The sequence below is a fragment of the Diutina rugosa genome (genome assembly GCF_008704595.1).
Source record: "Diutina rugosa strain CBS 613 chromosome Unknown scaffold39_size132508, whole genome shotgun sequence".
In the NCBI taxonomy this organism is placed as follows: domain Eukaryota; kingdom Fungi; phylum Ascomycota; class Pichiomycetes; order Serinales; family Debaryomycetaceae; genus Diutina; species Diutina rugosa.
In genome coordinates this window covers 27,429-43,187 of record NW_022995058.1, presented here as the reverse complement: position 1 = coordinate 43,187, position 15,759 = coordinate 27,429, and the positions used below count along the sequence as shown (strand labels likewise).

Sequence of the window (15,759 nt, the reverse complement as noted above, 5' to 3'; positions counted from 1 at the left end):
TCCTGATACTCCTTTAGGTTCCAATTGAATCCACGCTTCCTAGTCTTCGCATCAGACACATCTGGTCGTAAACTCAGCAAATTGATGGCCGCAGAACCTATTAAATCCCCTAAATATCATTGTATATTCCGGTCATTATCTGTCTAGTATAAATGTAAAACGTGAAATCTGTCCTCAGAGATGACTATCCTGGGCAAAGTGTTGTAAGAAATTGAAAAATCAGTAAAGAAAGCCATTGCGCTTTCTCTTGTCACAAGTGGCCTTGCACTTACACTTAGGCTTAGGCTTAGGGTCAGGGTTCACCGCGGGAGCATTGGGCGTGCCAGGCAAGAAACCAGCTTCAATCACCAACGAGTTGTCGTTAAAGTAGGTTTGAATGTTGGATCTGTTAGCCTCATAGGCACACTTGTCGTTCTTAGAGGTGTTTTGCCCCGAGTTGGCATTCGAGGTCGCCTTACCAACGACATTGTCGTTACCGACGGGGTCGCGAAACTCGACTCTGCCGTACTCCCAGCACGGCTTCTGGCTGTCGGAAAGCGCCTTGTCGCGGTTGTAAGAAGGGTAGTAGTCGAGGTACTGGTAGACGCCAGTGTGGAACTTGCCGTGGTTCAGAGAGGTGATGAGCGAAGTGATCTCTTCTGTGGCACCAGTCTTCTGGTTAATCAAAGTACATCTCCATCTGTGGCCGCCGTCAGAACGGTTTTCAACGTTCTCAATCTCAAACGTGTACCAGGTGTCGTAGGTATAATCGCCGCTGACCGAGCACAGCGACCCAGGGCCACCGTTAGCATTAGTGGTACACTTGCCAGAGTCGACCCGAGTGACGCCGTTGCCAAATCCAGAGAAAATAACCTTCTGAGCCAGACCTTTATCGGCAGCTGGCTGGAACCCCCAGTAGATGGTCTGGCCGTTGGCAAACTGCCATTGAGTCGCAGCGAAGTAACCAGAGTTTTTGTAGGTCTTGCTATCGAGGTAGATTTGCGACGACACCTTATCGAAGCCGCCCAGGGGCACGTTGGAGAACGAGTACCACGACCCGGGGGCAGCGGCGATGAGTTGGGCGAGCGGGAGGAGGGCAGCGAGCGACTTGAACAACATGCTAGGTAGTTCTGATGGAAACGTGACGAGATTGGGCGTATATATAGCATTTCGAAATGAACCCTATTTCAGTCGATGGGCACCTTGTTTTCTGTTTTCCCACCCCGCATCAGGCCCTGCGCGTCCACTTTAGCGATACGCCGTCAGTAAGGTACCGCGTGGTTTGGGATGCGCCATGGTATGGCAAAAACTTGAGGAAAATGTCAATACCAAAACCATGAAACATGATAGTGTCAGTGACTCATCAATGAAAACACATCCGACTCTTCAATCAGGTGGTGGCCTTGTTCCTTGAGTCAAACACTTCATCATAATAGTATAATCTGCGCGCGAGACGACCCGGCAACTGCGCGCCCACAGCTCTTCCGAAAACATCGTGCCTTGCGCTAAATTGGTCTAAACCAAACATAGGCAACAAACACTCGAACTAAGGGAAACACAGACTTGAATTCACAAATGCTTGTTAGTGAGTTAGAATATTATATTCATCATTGATTCATGAAAGGATTGTGTCCGGTTTCTCGTCTTTTGGGGACAAAATGCACGCGGGATCCCGACGAAGATCAGCCTAGCCACAAATAGTTGAAAGCCAGGCGGGACCTCACGCAAATTAAAGGTACAACAAACAGACCCAAACCCGTATATTCTGTAGCCGCAAACGGCCGCAATCGGACGAAACACGCCCCAGCCTGCCTCAACGAAGCCTAATAAGTCTGGGGAAGATGGTTTCCGGCGTATTTGCTTAGGGGTCGTTTCGGTTAAATTAGGTGAAAGTCCTGAGATTGGAGTGAATCGCTAAACTTGGCGTACACTCAAGATTTTGAAGAAGTGTCAATCAGATATTTACAGGCATCGACATTACATATAGTGAAATTTCAGGTCCAGTTTGTGGTCGCGGGGTCGATGGAGCTAAAGACTGTGTTTGTGGTAGATACACTAGCGCTTAGTGTTAAAGTGAGACTGGATTGTGCGAGATTACGAAATTGACCAAATACGTCCAAAAAGTCACGTGCGCAAAAATGGTCGCGAAATTGGCCAGCATGGGCTGGTGTGATGAGGAGAAAAAAGAAAATAGGGGACAAACAGGGATTGTATACAAGCGCACAAAAAGCATCGCCAGATTTGGATTTATACCTGCGTTAGTACTCACGGAAGTAGTGGATTTGCAACCATTTTCCTTATAAAATTACATCAATGGCACAGTAACCACAAACCTATAGCACGCTAGTTCAGTGTGCAGTAGAACGACTGGCTTCGCCTCGTCACATTGACTCCGCCGTGCCTCGGTCGCGTCGTGAAATAGGGGGCAACCGCGCCTCTCCGTGCTCGGCAATCGCCAACGACAGAGATATGATGAGATAACTCAAAGACAACCCCCCCTAAATCTCCACGCCAATCTGCTGGTGGTATACCTCTTCGATCTCATCTAAACTTACTCAATTTTGATCGCGATTCCTCCGCCTTCGCTTCGCTTCCTCATCGCGGAGTTCCTCGGTCACACGCCGTAATGTTTTTCTGAGGGCGCGCTCCATGGCGGCATAAGCTCATTTCTCTGCCACCAAATCGGACCATCTTCTTTCACCATGTCCAACGCCACCGCCGTGTTGAACGACGTGTACCGAGTGATGGAGCTGCCGGTGTTCACGGAAAAGGTCGTGCTCACCCCCAGGCCCGACCTCATCCCGGGGATCCCCGACTACTTCGTCGCCCTCTTCTCCCCCATCGTCGCCTACTGGGTCTACGCCCTGATATTCCACGTCGTCGACGTCTACGAGCTTGCCGAGAAGTACCGTATCCACCCGCTGGAGGAAGAGGAACGCCGCAATAAGGTCACCCTCCGCGAAGTGGTCAAGGACGTGTTGTTGCAGCACTTTATCCAGACGTTTGTGGGGGTGGTGGTGTACTTCTTTGAGCCACCCAAGACCACTGGCCACGAGCTCGAGCTCATGTGGCAGTTGCGCCACCAGCTCCCGCTGCTGGTGCCGCTGTGGGCGATCTACTATGGGTACTACTACGCGTGGCCGGTGATCAAGTTCCTCTTGGGGATCACCGTCATCGACACCTGGCAGTACATGTGGCACCGGTTGATGCACGAGAACAAGGCGTTGTACCGGCGGTTCCACCTGCGGCACCACCGGCTCTACGTCCCCTACGCCTACGGGGCGCTTTACAACGACCCCTTTGAAGGGTTTTTGCTCGACACTTTGGGGGCGGGGGTGGCCCAGTTCTTGGTGCAGTTAACTCCCCGCGAGTGCATTTTCTTGTTCTGCTTTTCGACGTTGAAGACCGTCGACGACCACCTGGGGTACCGGTTGCCCAACGACCCGTTCCAGATGCTCTTCCCCAACAACACCGTGTACCACGACATCCACCACCAGCAGTGGGGAATCAAGAACAACTTCTCCCAGCCGTTCTTCGTCTTCTGGGACAAGTTGTTCAACACCGACTACAAGTTCATCGACGAGTACAAGCACCAGCAGAACCAAATCACCCTCGCCAAGTACAAGGAGTTCTTGGCCAAGAAGGACCGGTCCAAGAAAAAGACCGAATAATGATCATCACGAGCACGTTAATAGTAATCCCCAACAATTATTCTACAATTTTCGACATCACCTTCCCCAGTATCCTTCTCTCTCACCATCCTCTATTTAGACCACCACTTAGTTTTCAGCGCGCACTCGGATCGGACATGTCTCGCAAAAGTGGCCTGGGCGACGACGTGTGGCGGTCGATCGACAAGATCAACCTGGAGTTGTTTACACTTACCTACGGGCTGATCGTGCTGCAGCTATGCCGGGACTACAACCACAACTATAGCGAGGTCAACAGCCAGCTCGACAAGATGGGATACAACATCGGCGTGCGGCTTATCGAGGAGTTTTTGGCGAAAACCGGCGCCCAGCGGTGTGCCAACTTCCGGGAGACGATGGAGATGGTGCTGAAAGTCGGGTTCAAGATGTTTTTGAACATTGTGCCCCTGGTGGAGCTGTGGCTGCCCGATGGCAAACTGTGTACCCTTGTGTTGCCGGAGCCGAACCCGCTTACTGAATTTGTCGACTACCCTAGCCACGACGCTAAGATCGGTAAAGAATTGTGGTACTCGCAAATATTGTGTGGCGTGCTCCGGGGAGCGCTCCAGATGGTGCAGATGGACGTCGACGTCGCCTTCGCCAAGGACACGTTGCGGGGCGACGACCGCACCGAGATGAAGGTGAAGTTGAATAAGGTGTTGAAGGATGAGGTTCCTGCCGGCGAGGACTAAGCATGTTAATATACAATCGATTACAGGTGCTGTGGTGACGTTTCTGAACAATGTGTCATCTTCAGATCTACTGTAGTATAATCCGTTTACGTTTGGTTGAAATGATTAAGCAGTCGCTGAAATCAATTGAACTTTCTCGTTGTTAGAGACTTTACTTAATCATTGAATAGAAGTACGCAAAGGTCACAATGTCAAACTTCTTGAACACTATCAAGACGAAATTTAACAGTTAGCAGAATAATCAAAAATAGTCACTATCCAGAGAGTGGAACACTTGGTATTCGCTGGCGGTTACAAGCTCTGGTTTTATAGATAATGACACTCTCTCTTTCATCAATGGTAGTGGCAACTGATATTACACTATTGTCAATCCTCTAACCGATTGGCTGATAGTATAAATCATCTGAGCAACTGTATTAGAGCCTTACCTGACCTAAATGAATGAAAGATTGCATTTATCGATCAAACTTTCCAACATTAAATTTCAAATGAGCGGAAATCGGTCCCCAACGGCCAATTCAGTGGAACTTCTTTGAGTTTTTGACTATCTGATTGCAAATTCACGATCGGTTTTAAACCAGGAGTCTTTGCAATTGAACAGCTAATTGATAAGAGCTTTAGGGGTGGGAATACGACGTAGGAAATCATTAGAGAAAAGTCAACAACCAATCTAGGCTTATTTTTGATAATGCATCAACTTAAACTCAAGCGGTAGTCACTTCAAGTTAAAAACAACTCAACTCTGTTCTGGTTTTTGAATTTTTTAAGAGTAAGTCTTCAGACTATGGTTAAGATTCAGTCAACCGCAGTTAATTAATCGCAGCATAATCGTCACAGAATCGTCACAGAATAGTCACACTCAGCAGCCAAGGAAGAAGACTATAACTTGTACTTGTTGGTGGCACCATTATTGCTTTGTAGTAGTATACGCCTAGTATTAGCTCCTAAAACTATAATTCTCTTTGTGTACGGTACACTATAGAAGCGCGTACAGACGCGTCGGGACGCGTATAACTTAGCTCCACTAAGATCTAAAATGAACACAACCACACTACCCTCAATGATCCTGGAGCGAAGACAATCACGGAACAGACAATCCACCAATAATATCTGCCATGTTTGTCGGCGAAACATGCAACCCGAAGTCATTGAAATCTCCGATGATGATGATTCCCTGCTGGCCAGTGACTCCGAAGACCCCGTCATCATCCTCGACGAGCCATCCACAGATCTGTCTGAGGTTTCCAATTGGAACAACAACTCATGTTTCAGCGATGATTCACTGATGCTTACTCTGGTCGACATGACCGACTTGCCCACGCCGCCGCACTCAGATCCTCAAGCGATACCGATTGAACCCCCTCTGTCACCTATAAGAGGACCAGACTCAACCAATGATGAAAGTGATGACGACGAACGAGCAAGCCAATCTTCCGCCAATGGTAATAGTTCTCAATCGAAACGGCCATCGACTGATGATAACCCTCGTCCGGCGAAACGACGGGGCATTGGAAGTCGGCCCTCACCCTGGCATGGCAAAGATACCAAAGGCCTGACACCAGTCGATGAAGCCCCTGCCAATCCAGCTGACTCCGAACCAGTCTTTTGGAACGTCTACAGACATCAGGAGACTGGGGCGCTTATATGTGGCGAATGCGATAAGCACAAGCCCATGGTAGTGCTACCGAACCAGTGGAGGAACCATCTCACTCGTCACCATCCAGACATGGACCAAAATACAAAGCGTAAGCTTGGTGAAATGTTGAGAACCTACAACGTCAAGGAGTTACCCACCAACATCGACACCCAGCTTCCGATGATCCCCGTGGAGGCAAGGCGATACTGCTTCCACTGCGGTGGGGTATTCGAAAACCTAAGAGACCACACACCACATGACGAGTGCTTCACGGGATTTAATGAGCTGGTGTGGTGTCAGTTCTACCATCAAAACAAGGGCGTCATCATTGGACCCACTCCACGGCAGCCTACAGAAGCACAGTTAAGAAGGATGGCTAGGGAATTTTTGCCGCCTGCGAAAGTATATACCCGTGCCGAGTTGGAAGATTCGCGGCGACGCCAAATGGCAGAATCAATTACATTTTATCGACCCCATCCCTGGGAAATTTGTCTCTGGTGGGACGATTAATGGATCGGGATCAATTCAATGCTGAAGTGCATTGTCGTATTCCATTATTTGTTAATCGTTTCTAGGGTTGGTCGCTTACGCGTACGCACACGCGGCTTGTAATGAGCTACACATAAGCACGGCTTCAACTACAGACATACAATTTCATCACTTTGACTTGGTCTGTTTTTTTTTCAGTGACATCTGATAAATTAATACTCAAAATCTCTATGTCTGAGAGTCCTATAATTCTTTGCTGACTTTTCGTGACAACCAGGACTCGTATCAAGTTACGCTGATAACCGTTGATCTTCTAACCGAACTAACTTAAAAAACCAACCTTAAAATCGTGTACCAAAAATACCTCGCCAATTACCCATCTATTAGTCCGATTAGACCNTTTTTTTTTTTTTTGGTGGTGTCAGTTCCTTCCGTTAACCCTACTACTGCCTCGACCTTATATTTTGTTGGGAGGGTCGCAGGGCCGCGTAACCAGTCGTCACTCACCCCCACTCTATACAATATGTTTCCAGCGATCTCCACCATTATCAGCCCACAAACACCACAAACACCAATTACCATAAACCCTTTGAACTCAATTGAATCATCTGAAACAATCAAACACTCAATGTCAACTAAATCAAGTAAAAATCACCCCATTACTGTTTTTTCTCAGCCCCAATTGCCACCCTAATTGCCTGCGGTACCGCCCCTGCCCTCGCACATTAATATGCCGGTGAGAAAAACCCACTCCCCTCCCATATCTCCCTTGTACCAGGCGGCCTTTGATCACCGCCAATTCCAAGCGATACAGCGGTTTCTGGCTTAAACCCAATCCCCCCTGCGAGAAGCCTGCCGCCCAATGTACCCTGAGCCCACCGTGCTGGAGCTCTTCCGCGAGCTCATTGGCCTCGTGGTGTACGAGCTCCTCAACTTGTTCTTCTGGCTGATCGTCGTCACCTACCTCCGTGAGTTCCGCGTCCGGGGCCTGTTTAACGTCCCCAAAGATGGGCCCGTCATCTTTGTCATTGCCCCGCACCACTCCCAGTTCTTCGACGGCGCCGTGGTGATGACGACGATCCGCGAGACGGGGAGGCGCCCGGCGTTTATCATCGCCAACAAGCTGTACCAGCTTAAGTTTATTGGCGGGTTGGCAAAGTTGATGCAGGCCATCCCCGTGGAACGTGCCCAGGACGTGATGAAGCCGCAACTGGGTAAGATCCGCGTCGACCCCCATGACCCTTATAAATTGATTGGTGAAGGTACCAAGTTCACTCACGACGTTGAAGTCAAGGGGCTTATCGGCCTCCCTGGAGGCCTGGGCACCGCATCAGTGGAGTCAATTGAGGACGACACTCACCTTACTTTACGCAAACCGTTCACTAACCTGAACCCTAAACTCCAGGCTAAAGCCGATTTATTATTGGCTGAGGGTACCCTGTACAAAGCTGCCCCTCATATTGATAACCACCAAGTGTTTGAGAATGTCTTTAAACACTTGGCTCAGGGGAAAACCCTCGGGATCTTCCCTGAAGGCGGGTCCCATGACCGACCCGATTTACTCCCCTTAAAACCCGGGGTGGCAATTATGGCGTTGGGGACAGTGGCCACTCAATTACAAGCGGGAATCACTAACCCTAAACCAGTGAAGATCGTCCCTATGGGGTTAAACTACTTCCACGCCCATAAGTTTAGACTGCGGGCCGTGGTTGAATTCGGCACTCCCATCACCGTTACCAAGGAGATGGCCGAAGACTATATCCTTAATCTGAGAGATACCACCTCCAAGCTTCTCTCCCAGATCACCTACGCGATGAAGGAAGTGGTGGTGGCGTGTAAGGACTACGACACGTTGGTGGCCCTCCAAGCGGCGAGACGCCTCTTTACGCTGGCGCAACGGGAACTGATCCCGTTACCGTTAGTCATGGAGATGAACCGCCGCTTAATTAGAGGTTATGAAGAGCACGCCGACGAGCCCGACGTCATCAAATTGAAGCGTGACGTCATCGCCTACAACAAACGATTGATGCGGTTAGGTCTCCACGACCACCAGGTGGAGCTGTTGACGGAAACCAATAAGATTGCTACGCTTGCAAACTTGATCGGCCGGTTTATCAAGTTCTTCACTTTTGCCTCGTTGTGTATGCCCGGCACCATCATGTTTGCCCCCGTGTTTATTTTGGGCAAGATCATCTCCCAACGCAAAGCGCGCCAGGCGCTCGCGGCGCTGACGGTGAAGATCAAAGCCAACGACGTCATTGCCACGTGGAAGGTGCTCGTAGCGCTTGGGGTGGCGCCGATCCTCTACGTGTTCTACCTGGTGATCGGGTGCTACATCATCAGTCTCTACCATATTGAGCCGTTGGCGCTGTGTCCTACCGTCGTCCAGTTCGTGGTGTGCTACGCTTTTGCCCTTTTGATCACGTACTCGCTGCTCCGGTTCGGCGAGGTCGGTGTGGACTACTACAAGTCGCTCGCGCCGCTTTTCATCCTGCTTGTGCTGAGCTCGTTTGGCACCAAGATCATCACCAATCTCCAGCGGGACCGGCGCAATCTCCTGGACCAAGTCCAGCTGTTTGTCGCCAAATACGGCCCCGATATGTTCGACGACTTTGACCAGTTCTATCGCGAATATAACGGCGTCAGCGACTATGAGGTGGTGGCAAAGCCCCGCCCGTCACCGTCAGACACGCTGTTGCGGACCCATCTCACTGGTAGCGCCAACGCCTTTGGCTTGGACAACTTGTCCGATGTACAAATCTGGTCGAATCCAGCACCTAAAGATGACGACTCCGATGATGTTGACGAAGCGCTGACGCCGGAAGCGGCGCTGGTCACGGGCAAAGACCACCACCACCAATTGGCTAATGGCGGTGATGGCGACGACGAAGAGCTGAACTTGCGCCGCCGGATCAACAAGCACCACGACATGATCACCAACAGCATGACTTATTATTCTTAAAAGATGAGCTAATGAGCGATGAGCGAATTTGTGGGGCATCGGCTCGTCGGTGTCGATGACATCATAGGCAATATATAGCGCGGCTCACACTGTGAGAAATGCATGCGGAACACAAGCGCATAGAAAAAAAAAGAAACGCGGAGGCACCCGATCCGCGGGGCGAAATTGTCCTATCGCGGCAGGAGGAGGGCGCGGTTTTCTAGAACGCTGTTCGGGTGATGCCCCATTGACTCCGGATGACTCAGTAAAGCAACGTCGCCCGACACCCAAGCGCAATCAGCCGAGCTCGTCGGAATTCACCAACACCGACTAATGAAATCAGTAGCACATCGATAATGGTTAGTAATCGGCCCATATTAATGAACACGTAAGCACCCTAGATGTCTCATTAGTCAGGCGGGCGGTTGTTGTTCGTTGGGTGGGTAGTCAGCTATCAGTGGCATTGCTTTTTGTGTGACGCACTATCCGGTCATACGTACCGGCAACGCCACCGATACCGCACTGGCGTTGCCACCGGGGTATTTATAGTGAGAGCGCACCGACACACCTAAAAACAACATCCAAACCATGAAGTGCCACGTGAGATTAAACACCGAAACCACCGTCACCGTCGACCTGCTGGCACTGGCCACCGTCGGCGACTTGAAGGGCCTCATCTCCGACACCGTCGACACATTGCCCCCCCAGTTTAAGTTGATCCACAACGGCAAGAAGTTGGACGACGACGACGCCGTCCCCCACGACGAAGAAGGCGAAGTCACTTTAATCTTGATGGGTGAAGAGGAGAAGAAGCGCAAAAAGAAGGGCAAGTGCCACTACGGCACCTGTCTGCTGGCGGCGTTGCGGATGATCGGCGACTGCCTGCACTGCCACGGCAAGTTCTGCGCCAAGCACCGCTTGTTGGAGGACCACTTGTGTGTCGGGTTGCAACACTGCAAGCAGCTGGCCCACGAGCAGAACGCGATGAAGTTGCACCGGGAGCTGACGATGGCGGCGCCGAGAGTTTAATGACCCCATGATAGACACGAATAATGATAGACCCATGAAATACACACGCCACGATAGATCTGACTGTAAGCACTGAACTTTGAGTTATTGGCCTATTTTGTCATCGCTTTGCTTGGCTCGGGTATGGCCGCAATCACGCCACCAACACCGACGCCTTAAAATCATAGAAATTAAACTGGTATGTTAAATAGGATAATAGAGATGGAAACTAAGCAATAATTACTAGTAGATTTAATTGTAATGAATTATGGCCAAGACTTGTATGCTCTCCATTTCACATGATATATGCCTCCACATTATCAGTGATCGCATCCTATCTTCAATGAAATCATCACACACAAATTTGGCTACAATCCTTCAAATTCTAGCACAATCCAATCCATTACAAATAAATTGATAATGGCGTGACTTTTTCACACCTTTTACACCAAAAATACCTTCGACGCCATTCTACCCACCACCGGTGCTTTAGTCGCCTGGCCCCCGCACCAGGGCGGAAAAATTTGATGGGTGCGGCCAGGTACTTGTCCACCATTCACTCGCAAATCCTCGTGGCGGCAGGAGTTGTCCTCGTATCACTAATACTCTATAACCGACTGCGGGTGATGAAGCGTTTCGGGAAAAAGCCCAAGCGGCTCCAGAAGTTTGCCCTCGCCAACGGCGGCTACATCGGCGGCATCACCAACGACGGCAACACCTGCTTCATGAACTCCGTCATCCAGCTGTTGGCGCTGCTGACCGAGTTGGCCAAGTTCATCGACAAGTACGTGGCGCTGGACGTGACTGACGAACGCATGATCAGGGCCCTGCCCTACGCCTTCACCATGGCGCTCAAAAACTTGCTCACTAAAATCAACGGCCAGTACGGCCTGAGAGGCAAGGAATTTACGACGAAGCTGTTGCTCCAGAAGATGCCTAATGGCCCTAAACAAAACTTCTTCTTGGGCTACAACCAGGAAGACGCCCAGGAGTTTTATCAGTTGGTGATGGACTTGTTGGAAAACGAATACAAAAAGACGATGAAGCTGAGGATACTGACGCCTGACCCCGAAGAGAAACCACTGCCGTTCATCAACACCGCCGACTTGGCCGAAGTGGTGATGGGGACGTCGAAATTGGGCCAATTGGGTGACGTCTACGTTCCCGCGGCCCACGTCGACCCTAACTTGGAAGACGCTGAGGGTAAAGCCCAGCGGCTCGAGCTCATCACTCCTGTCGACGGTGTCCAGACTGAACGTATCGGGTGTATGGTTTGTGGTGAAGTCGGCGGTATCCGCTACCTGGTGATCCTGGGATTGCTGCTTAACTTACCGCTGAGTCGCATGACTCGCGGCTTCACCATCGAAGAGTTGTTAAACACCTGGATCGAGCCCGAAATCATCGACGAAGTCAACTGTAACCGCTGTGGTCTCAACCAGACCCGCGAGTTCTTGGCGGAAAAGGTGCTGCTGACAGACAACGCCGACATCGCCGATAAGTTCCAGCAGCGGCTCGACGAGATCGACAGCGAGCTCGCCAAACACACCGTCAGCGACGAGGCGTTTGAGCGGTTGCTGATCAAAAACATGTTGAAGAAGAGCCGCAAGCAGAAGCAGCTGTTCCTCACCCGGCCGCCGCCGTTCCTCTGCATGCACATCAACCGGCTGGTATTCGACCCCAACACTTACATGATGATGAAGAACACCGCTAACGTGTCGTTCCCGGCAGTGCTTGACTTACTGGCGTACGTTGTCGAACCTGAAGACATAAATATGGACGCCCGTAAACCGTTCAGACGCCAAGACGAGCCGACACCCGTGGTGAAGGAGACTATCGGCGTCCCGGAAAAGACTGAGGATGTTGGCGAACTGACAGCTGAACTGACAGCAGAGCTGACAACAGAGCCGACACAGGAAAAGGCCGAACCCACAAAGCCGGCGAAACCAGTATCCAAGCTCACCCAGGCGTTCGGCGCCGAGCTCACCCCGAGCCAGCTTGGTCTGGCCATCACTAACGAGCTCAACGAAGACCACCCTCGCAAGCACTTGTTGTACCACTTGAAGGCGGTGATTGTTCACTACGGCACCCACAACTACGGCCACTACATCTGCTACCGCAAGTACCGCGGCACCTGGTGGCGCGTCAGTGACGAGCTGGTGTACGTGGTGACGGAGCAGGAAGTGTTGGAGGGCCACGGCACCTTCATGTTGTTCTACGAGTACGACGACGGCCACCACGAAGTGTACCAGCCGGTGCTGGACTCCGAAGGGGAAGAGAACGACAACGACGGCGACGACGACATGTTGCTGAAGCTGGCGCCGACGACACTGACGACACAGTACCTGTGGAACACGACGCTGCCGTTCCAGCGGCTCACGCCGATGACACCGATGACGCCGTTGACGCCGAAGCTGGAGGAAGACAAACCCGACGAGGTGAATGTCGAGGAAGACCGGGCTCACCTTTAAGTCCCTAGGGAGGACGCTCCAGGCTTATATTCATTCATAATAAACCCAACAGCCACGGTACACATTTTGTAAGTCTTGATTACCTCCTTACAAGTAATCTTCTGTTGCCACTGCATTACAAAAATCATAATGTCACAGGCGACGAAATCGGCATCGTGGACCCACGTAGTTTTACCAAACTTTAGTAAAGTGAAGCCCATCAATGACTTTTGAATTTTGAATGCTTATTAGCTTCGCTAGCATCTAAGCAAGATATGTCACCAATGGTCAAATGGCGTTGGTGCTGAAAGCTATCCGAAATTTTACTGGCATTTCCCTCCTATTCAAGTGCTTTGTGATGGTTTTACTAGATTTAAATTTTAAGAATAACATAACAAATTACCACAATTAATAAATTCATTAATACATGTTCATTAGTTATATGAGAATCACTCAATAGATGATGGTTCGCCTTCGATTGTAATAAGACACGATCTTCATACCCGTAAATCGCAGGAGGTTAAACAAGAAGAAATCACACTAGTTCGCGCAGCATTCGTCTCCCATTGTTGTCCTCAAGAAATGGTACCTTTTCTGTTAACCTACCTTGCTCATTAGTGAGTTGTCCTCTGGCGAACAGCCATGCTTTGATCAAAATGGTGAGCTTTGGCTGCTGTCGCAAGGGTAATATGAAATCCCCCGTCATCATCATCATGTAAGCGTTACCATTCTCACGGGTACGACTAATCAACTTGAGTGAATTAATAGTCAAGAATTCTCTCAGCCAAACTTCGTCAATCACGCTTGAGGGCACCACCGCGGCAATCTCTTCCAGCATCTGTACGTCGTGAGGAAGGGCAGTCATGTGGACTTCATAAATTTTAAACATTTTTCCTTTAGATTGAGGCGAGAAAAAGGCTTTCATTCCAATTGATTTGCCACTTTCATCCACGACTTTCAATATTCCAGTTCCTTCCACAATCATCTCTCCCCATGGAGCTTGCCATGTCCAGGGCTCTTCCTCCTTGAACTGGGTTAACAACAGCCGCAGCACCACCACAGCTATTTGCATTTCATCAAACTTTGCGTTCCAAGGCACATGAGCAAGAGGGCTTTTTGATAGGATCAAATCATAAATCACCCCCATCGTAGTCTTATATACCGCAAGTATGATGTGAGAACGAAGTCGTTGTTTGTTTATCTTGCCAACTGTAATAGGTGCATCTTTCAATAATCCTTCGTAAATCGACTCCACTGTGTCTCGCATAACGTTTATGCTTGCGTCAAGATTGGTAAAGGGGTATTTGCGGAACTTATCAAAATTCTCACCGATAATGTGGGCAGCCGTTATTGCATATGACACGGAATATAATCCAGTCTTTTCGATGAAATTTATAACGTACTTCATGAGTGCATTACCATTGTTGGTCACGCGGCTGGATATAGATTGAAGGTAACCCTTAAGGGTTTTCTGGGTATCATTAACGGGAGCCGAGATAATTGGTACGTTCGATTTGAGTTCTTTAATTTCATCGAGGAACTTGAGTATTTCCAATTTGGACTTGGTAATCGGCTTGTAACGTTTCCACTCTTCGGCAACGGTACTGTTACCCTGGAACATTTCCAAAGGAAGAACACTGAATACCCCCGCACCAAGATCCTTCAAGTATTGGGATTTCCAGGCAAAAAATTCATCGTGAGTGGTGTAAATCAAAGTCGGAAGAATATTCAAAAGTAACATTATCATACCCCGAACCGTATCTCTTTCAATCTCAATGTAAAGGTTGGATGTGATCATGTACCTATCCTTTGAATTTTCAAAGCTGCCAAGGATCAAATTGAGTCGTTCATTCTTGATGGGAAACAATTTAAGGACGATGTCAAAAGCAGCAAAAGGTTCCAAGTAGTCCACAAAGTGGTATATCGACTTGAGCAATTGCAGAACCCTAAAGAGACTCTCAGCGTTATTGGCCGCGTAGATGTACTCGTTGACGTTAGCTAAAAGCGTCTCTTTCACCTCCAAGAAAATGTGGGTAGCCTCAATTTTGGCCAAATTGACTTGTGCCGGGTCATCCAATTCAATTGAAATTGATGAGACCGTAATGGGAAGCACCTGAGTGATCGTTTGCTTTAAGGAAGCATTGAACTGTTGGTGTTTCCCATCAATATCGGCTTGGTATGCAGCGTATTTCAAACGCGGTAAACTGAGGAGGAAATCAAACAATGGCTTGATCAGAGGCACTATGGTCACATCAACATACCCTGTTTCAGCGCCCGCAGCCTGAAGCGTCCATTCAGTTGAAGGACCAAGCATTGCTTCGAGTAGACTACCAGATTTGGTGGTCACAGCTACTAGTTATACCCCTCATCAACGAGTGTCGGTGGCACTGTCGGTAGCAGTGTCGAATCAGACATAAGTTTTCGAAAAGAGTCTGTCAGGAAGCTCGAACATGCTGGTAGAGCAGCAGCACTTGGCAATATAGAACAACCAGGACCAGAACATCATCGAGATTCTAGATACTCACGCAAATAATCAACAACACCATTGTATAGTGGTGAATCATTCTAGACTCAATTGCTAGCTTCCAACATCAACTTTCTAATCGCATATGTGTGGATCTCGTAGAGGGTAATTGCGCGCGGCTTTATGATGCTTGACAGAAGAGGTGTGATTCACAAAAAGCCAGATGAATCTTTAGATAGAATGAAAGTTGGGATATGTATAATTGACCAAGAAACTGTAAATCATTGTAAAATTGGCCTAATCGTAAGCACCAGTATAAGACCCGATTTAATTGTGTAGTGTAGAGAAACGTAAAAGGTAAGACACCTATGCCACCAATTGAAACATATTCGCCAACTATACTCGAGTTCTGAT

The 15,759-nt window shown here is 49.3% G+C and overlaps 8 protein-coding genes across 8 annotated transcripts; 6 read left to right on the top strand and 2 right to left on the bottom strand. All coding sequences in view use genetic code 12, as the record gives it.

The window, feature by feature from the left end:
* Positions 1–219: 219 nt before the first annotated feature.
* Positions 220–1,098, bottom strand: DIURU_000188 (uncharacterized protein; the record flags this gene model as incomplete). The annotated part of the gene is made up of 1 exon (XM_034154471.1): positions 220–1,098. One exon carries the CDS (start codon positions 1,096–1,098, stop codon positions 220–222), a length of 879 nt encoding a protein of 292 aa, XP_034014999.1.
* A 1,583-nt stretch (positions 1,099–2,681) lies between these two features.
* Positions 2,682–3,650, top strand: SUR2 (sphingosine hydroxylase; the record flags this gene model as incomplete). The annotated part of the gene is made up of 1 exon (XM_034154460.1): positions 2,682–3,650. The coding sequence occupies one exon, from the start codon at positions 2,682–2,684 to the stop codon at positions 3,648–3,650; it is 969 nt and encodes a 322-aa protein (XP_034014998.1).
* Positions 3,651–3,787: 137 nt separating this feature from the next.
* Positions 3,788–4,360, top strand: DIURU_000186 (TRAPP complex core subunit; the record flags this gene model as incomplete). The annotated part of the gene is made up of 1 exon (XM_034154449.1): positions 3,788–4,360. One exon carries the CDS (start codon positions 3,788–3,790, stop codon positions 4,358–4,360), a length of 573 nt encoding a protein of 190 aa, XP_034014997.1.
* Positions 4,361–5,396: 1,036 nt separating this feature from the next.
* DIURU_000185 (uncharacterized protein) lies at positions 5,397–6,506 on the top strand (the record flags this gene model as incomplete). Its single annotated transcript, XM_034154438.1, has 1 exon — positions 5,397–6,506. The coding sequence occupies one exon, from the start codon at positions 5,397–5,399 to the stop codon at positions 6,504–6,506; it is 1,110 nt and encodes a 369-aa protein (XP_034014996.1).
* Positions 6,507–7,347: 841 nt separating this feature from the next.
* Positions 7,348–9,447, top strand: SCT2 (bifunctional glycerol-3-phosphate/glycerone-phosphate O-acyltransferase; the record flags this gene model as incomplete). Its single annotated transcript, XM_034154427.1, has 1 exon — positions 7,348–9,447. One exon carries the CDS (start codon positions 7,348–7,350, stop codon positions 9,445–9,447), a length of 2,100 nt encoding a protein of 699 aa, XP_034014995.1.
* A 567-nt stretch (positions 9,448–10,014) lies between these two features.
* On the top strand, positions 10,015–10,455 carry DIURU_000183 (uncharacterized protein; the record flags this gene model as incomplete). Its single annotated transcript, XM_034154416.1, has 1 exon — positions 10,015–10,455. One exon carries the CDS (start codon positions 10,015–10,017, stop codon positions 10,453–10,455), a length of 441 nt encoding a protein of 146 aa, XP_034014994.1.
* Positions 10,456–11,060: 605 nt separating this feature from the next.
* Positions 11,061–12,902, top strand: UBP1 (ubiquitin-specific protease; the record flags this gene model as incomplete). The annotated part of the gene is made up of 1 exon (XM_034154405.1): positions 11,061–12,902. The coding sequence occupies one exon, from the start codon at positions 11,061–11,063 to the stop codon at positions 12,900–12,902; it is 1,842 nt and encodes a 613-aa protein (XP_034014993.1).
* Positions 12,903–13,416: 514 nt separating this feature from the next.
* Positions 13,417–15,195, bottom strand: DIURU_000181 (uncharacterized protein; the record flags this gene model as incomplete). The annotated part of the gene is made up of 1 exon (XM_034154394.1): positions 13,417–15,195. The coding sequence occupies one exon, from the start codon at positions 15,193–15,195 to the stop codon at positions 13,417–13,419; it is 1,779 nt and encodes a 592-aa protein (XP_034014992.1).
* Between the last annotated feature and the right edge of the window lie 564 nt (positions 15,196–15,759).